Raw genomic sequence first — 6,266 nt, forward strand, 5'->3', positions numbered from 1 at the left:
GTTCCTGCAATATTTATGTTAAAGAATATATTGTTAACATGTTGCAAATGAATGTATACCTAATACAAGGATGCTCTTGTATAAAATATTCATAAATGCCTTCAGATGCTTCAAATTAATCCTTCATCTTTGGAATATGCGGAGGATATAGTCATGTTCAAAACAGATGCTATGAATAGCAGAAGAGGACGGCAATAACTCTAGAAAGATTGTTTTATTGAACGGCAAGGAAAAAGAATTTGGGAAAGACTTGGTCCCCTCTTGATTGTTTTGTTTGATAGAACACAGCAAATTCTTATGCGAATTTCTTCTGAATGTAATCCACAACTGCCTGTGTGATGCGGAAGGCCTTGGCCAATACGGAATCTGGGAGAGGAGGATCCGCTGCAAACAGAGAGTTGGCGATTGTCTGAACTCCCGGAAGCTGGCTGCTCAATGCAGATATGGCCACCGCATTTTCATGCCCCACATTCTGCTGGAAATGCACAAGTGCCTTTGGAAACACAAACACATCTCCCTTCTCCAACGTTTTGCTGAAAAACTTGTTGGTGGTGTCAATGAAACCCACAAGAAGCTGGCCTTCCAGTAAAACAAGAACTTCGGTGGCTCTTGGGTGTGTGTGAGGAGGATTTATTCCACCCACTGCGTAATCGATACGGACCAACGATATTCCGAAGGTGTTGAGGCCTGGTATCTGCATAACATTGGCCATCGTTACATTGGAGCCCACTGCATTGTCGGTGTTCCCTGCCTGCCCAAGTCCCCCGAAGAAGAAGTCCTCTGCCGAAACATCCTTGGGATCTTTGCAAACGAACCCGTTCACCTTAACTGTTTTAATCAATTTGTTAGCAACAAATCATATCACACCACTCTATCTTAATCAATTTGTTAGCAACTCGCCTAATAAGAAAATCAAATAAAAGTTATGTACTCACCCATGCTTTCCTTGTCTGCGACGCAGAAATCTTGCAAGGGATCGGAATCCGCTGCCATGACATTATCACTGTACCAACATATCAATAGGAAAAGTCCCAACGTGAAGTAAATCATGCGGTTACCCATTATAAATAGAGACACAGAAGAATCAGACACAAAAGCTCGGGATATGAATGTGTAGTCGAATTGTGTATTTCAATCCCATAACATGTCTATTATATAGCGGGAAAATTAACTACTCTGCGAGGACTAATTCATATTGACGTAATTGATTAATTATAATATAGTTTCAGTGTTGGGACTAATTCATGTTGACGCAGTCGTTAATTATTATAATATTATATGTTTGCAGAGTTGGTGCTCTTTATATTAAGTTGGGGTGACTACGTAAGCCCTACGACATATAGTTATCGAAGCTACCGTAGACGTATTCTCCTCATTCTTTTGGTAACGTAGAATCAGCAAATTCAAAGGAAATAATATATGAATTATTCTGAGCCGCCAGCGAATTGGCTAAAAAGGAAAATTTCTTACCTACTGTGTATTTTACTTATCTCTCTAGATGTAAATTGACTGAGATAGCGTTGACATTTTATTTTTTTCTTTTGCTCTACATAGATGTAGCAAGGGCCAAGCTCTATAATATAATATTCTTTTTATATAAATTTTGGATGAGCAAAATTTCTTTTTGTTCATAGATTTATTTGGCTTATCTTCAAGTGTGATATTGTATCAAATATTGTTTATACTTTTATACTGTCAATCAAAATTTTACATTAGAGTCAAAATATAATTTTATATTAAAATGGTAGAAATTTATCTAAAAGAGGAAGATATTTTATTTATATAATCATTTGACAATATTTGTGTAATTGTAATAGAAGATTCAAAGAACTTTCTAAGGAATAAAGAATTAGGAAAAAGATAATGGATCTAGATGTTAGAAAGGTTATAGCATCTGTAGGATGAGCTTTGATTGAGATTGAACTAGTAGATAAGAGATGGACTAAATAGTAGATCAAGAAGTTTTGACTAACAGAGCCTTGACACTTTATGTTTTTTCTATGTGGAAAGTAAGTATTTAGCTAGCGTAGCTGCCTTACAACAACGTTGTTGACGTTTTTTTAAGTCCATTTTGCAATCCCTATAATTTATCGAAAGGGCAAGTTCTTAGAAGACTCAAAGAAATTTCTAAAGAATAAACAATTGGGAAAAATAGAATGGATAGATGTTGGAAAGGTTACAACATCTATAAGGTGATCTTTGATTGGCATTGAATTGATAAATGAGAGATGACACAAGTAGTAGGCCAAAAAAATTTGTTGTGGGTAAAGTGAACATGATCAATTATTCATCTTATGTGTGATTTCCATCTATTGCTTCTAATAATGGATATCCTAAAGTGAAGTTTTAATTCTATCGATGAGAAGGTGAGTGTTACATGTGCAAGAAATGAGATGGAGAGAGTCATCATAGGTAGCTATTGAATTAAAAAAATATATTCGAGAGGAAAATAACCTATATATAACTCTTTTATAAATATTATTAACTAGAAGGTTTAGCCTGACTAATAGCAAGGAAGGTTGGTATTAATAGTTGCTAGTATAATCTAGAATGTGCTAGCATGAATGTGACTCTAAATTTTCCTAAAAGGATTCCACCATAGAGAACTAAATATCAAATGGATGAGAAATGAAAAAGCATCTACATTATCCAATGTTTTTAAAAACATTATTCCTCCCAAAATCCAAAGGGTTCTAGCATGCAAATTCTAATAAAAATACTCTAAAAGGTGAAGGATATGAATGAATATATGGGTTATACTATAATTATACTGCCACAAGAAATAAATACACGTACACTACTAAGTAAATAATGAATGGAATATATCTCTCTACTCGAAAGGTCATTTTTGAGGGTAGAATAACATTAATCCAGTTGCAATAGAGAGGTGAAATAAATAAATAAGAAAATCATGGATCAATTTTTTTAAATCTAATGAATGGAACACTAATACTTTTTTAGGAGTGTTGAATATAGATTTGAAATTTCATACTATAATATTCTCCATCCATAAATAACATAAAGGAACTAGAGACTCAAGGTCTCACATAAACACCATTAAATAAGTAGTTCATGTTTCAAACTATATTATTAGTAGCAGATTGAATGCTATACATGATACATCCCAAATACTCGAGGGTCCAACAAAAACAACTAGAAAGAGAACTCAAGGTATATGTCTATGGTAGTCCAAGTTTCTTGAGGTGACTATTTGTGGAAATACTACACACATGTTGATCCAAACCATAGAAAATGCAAGAGTGAATACTTTAACTAAAATCTAAGGAACTTAATTTTTCAACACAAATCTACGCTTATTATATTGATGCAACTAATGTCAAATAAAATTATTATTTGACTAAGTAGTCATATCAAAAAATCTAAATTATATTCATAATTGATAGAAGGTTATGAGTTCTTTTCTTTGGGAACAAGGATGAATAATTTGTGATACTAATATATACAATACATTTGGCTACATACACTAATTTAATACCAATGATTAATCAACATGACCGCACTAAATAATTCTATGTTTTACTATGTATAGATCTCAATCCCATTGGGTTTGAGTTTGAACATGTTAAATTTATCTTAAGAACAAAACAATCTATAAATTAGAGATTGACCATACAAAATATAGAATCCTATAGACTCAAGAAAACTATTCTTGCCATTCTTTCGATAATGTGGAATCGTTACACTATATGGGAGGGATCACCAAATTCAAAGGAAATAATATATTAATTGTTTTGAGCCACCAACGATTTGGAAAAAAAAAGGAAATTTCTTTACCTCGTGCATTTAACGTATCTTGGAGATGTAAATTGAGTAACAGAGCATTGACATTTTCTTTTTCTTTTTCTATACATAGATGAAGCAAGGGCCCAGCTCTATAATAATTTTTTTTACAGAAATTTTGGATGCGCAAAATTTCTTATTGTTTATATATTTATCTAGCTTATCTTCAAGTCTGATATTGAATCAAATATTGTTCATACTTTTGTACTGTCAATCAACATTTTATATTAGAGTCAAAATATAATTTTATATTAAAATGGTTGAAACTTTTCTAAAAGAGGAAGATATTTTATTTATACCAAATTAAATATTTTATTTATTTATATTAAAATATGATCGTATGTTCTCTTATGCCAATTGAGAGGGGAAGACCCCCTTATATACCCGCCCATCGTCAAATATTTAATTTTCTGCCATAGGCTGACATAGATGTTTATTTTCTACTCACATTATAGATAGGTCCAAGGAAGAGGGGCCAAGATAGGCCCCCTTTAAGGGATCCCAGGGCGCCATGCCCTCGTCCTGCCCTATTTTTGGGTAGGATCAAGGTGGCCATACAAGGTGCAAGGTGGAAAATGAGGTTTGATTGCATAGGCGAGGCATAAAAAGGTCCCGATCAAGCATGGGAAGAGACCAATAAGGTGAGGGTCTAGAATACAGTCAAAATTACAAAGGGTGCAATTTTAGGACGCTACATTTAGCCCCCACTTTAGCGGGAGTATGAGCTTACGCAAATACTCACGGTAAATTAGAAGAAAGAGATGAAGAGGAAGAGCACAGATGAAAAGCACAAGGAGTATAAGATATCACTAATTTCGAGGAACAAAGGCCCCAGTCTTAGGATCTTAACTCACCTGAAACATATGCAAGGGCATAAAACACAAGACAAAAGTAAAAAGATAAATCAACACAAAATAAAAACAAAGGAAAAAACACAAAAGCACACATGACCCAAAAGCTAAAGACCAAAAGAAAGAACTCAAGTCAACTAACCAAAGAGACCTCGATACCAAAATGTCTCAAAAACTAATATCATTCTTGACAATGTCATCTCATGCACATAAGCGATCACATAAATGAGAAATGCAATCATCATCCATGAACTATCAATAGCAAAGCTATGAGTTCATGAGAGAAAGAAGAGAGAACATGAATACACACTAGGTGTGTTTATCCGGGTGATCCATGAGAAGAATGATGAGAGAGAGAATGGGCAACTCGCCCCTAGATGTTTTTATCTAGGTGATCCATGGGGAGAGGAGGGAAAGAATAGTCTAGTTGTTTTTAGCTAGTTCCACCTATCCTCGTGTGTGTGTGCAAGTGATATCTGGTTTCAAGTGTAAAGAACCTCATTTAAGAGTCTTTGTCTTTGAGTGTGCTTCAACCTCTTTAAGACATGTAATGTCAATGCGAATTCCATGGGGCGATTCTATGTGTACAAATGTGTAAATTCCAAATGGCGAAGATACATGTCTAGTTTCGAGGCCATCCCATTTAAGACTTTGTTATTTTCAGTGATACGTTAATCCCGTTTAAGACATATATCAAATGTTGTGTCTCATTTTGAGTGTGAAGAATCTCTCTCTAAGAGTTTTTACTCTGGTTCTAGGAATGGACACCCCATTTAAGACATGCAAAAATGATTCGCAAGAGCATATGACAATATGGTACAATGGGAATGATACAGGTGCCCCCCCTTAAGATATCAACATAGTTTTATGTTAATGTCTTAAGGAAACTAGATACAAGGATACCTTACCTTCAAAGCCAAGGAGATATCCTTTAGGCAACAATGTCATAAATCCAAGCTAGAGAGGGAATACTCTTTAGGAAAGGATAAGATATTTGAAAAAGAGATATCTTGCTAAATGTGTAAAGGGTTTCCTTGGAGGAGACAATATCTTTTTGCAAAAGACATCTACCTCCAAAAAGAGTTATCTTGAACAAACATAACATCTTCTACCAAGATAAGGGAAGGGGAACATTAATTCATACCTTCCTCCTATTGCTAGGTGAAAAGAGATTCTTAATGAAGGATGACATACTTTTGACCCAATGTGAGGGGTAAGTTTATGATAGATGTGCATTGAAAAATGAAGAAGAGGTTGCAGCCAAGGACTTACACCTCTTGTATAAGAGAGAATCCTTGAGAAAACAATAGCTTCACACAAGGAATGACACCCAATCATAAACAAATACCACTCAACAATGGTAAAGTAGATCCTTAGAGAGAAGAAAAGATGAGAATTTATTGCCCCCCAAGTGTAAGGACAATGAGAAGAATTAAACAATCTTCTAATGAGAGATTAAGCATAAGGAAATGCACAATAAACTAATATTAATGAATATCCAATCCAGGAAAAGACATTAGTTTATATAAAATGTATCTCAAGAGAAGTGGTAATATTCAAAGAGAGAGAGAGAGAAAGAAATATTGCATATTCCCCTACGGAGATATTATTCAT

The 6,266-nt window shown here is 34.4% G+C and overlaps 1 protein-coding gene across 1 annotated transcript; it reads right to left on the reverse strand.

The window, feature by feature from the left end:
* Positions 1–295: 295 nt before the first annotated feature.
* Positions 296–2,407, reverse strand: LOC131078318 (putative germin-like protein 2-3). Its single transcript, XM_058015986.2, has 3 exons — positions 2,359–2,407; positions 936–998; positions 296–828 (listed from the first exon to the last, which is right to left on the reverse strand). The coding sequence occupies exons 1-3, from the start codon at positions 2,405–2,407 to the stop codon at positions 296–298; spliced, it is 645 nt and encodes a 214-aa protein (XP_057871969.2).
* Positions 2,408–6,266: the final 3,859 nt, after the last annotated feature.

The sequence above is a fragment of the Cryptomeria japonica genome, chromosome 3 (assembly GCF_030272615.1).
Source record: "Cryptomeria japonica chromosome 3, Sugi_1.0, whole genome shotgun sequence".
NCBI lineage: Eukaryota > Viridiplantae > Streptophyta > Pinopsida > Cupressales > Cupressaceae > Cryptomeria > Cryptomeria japonica.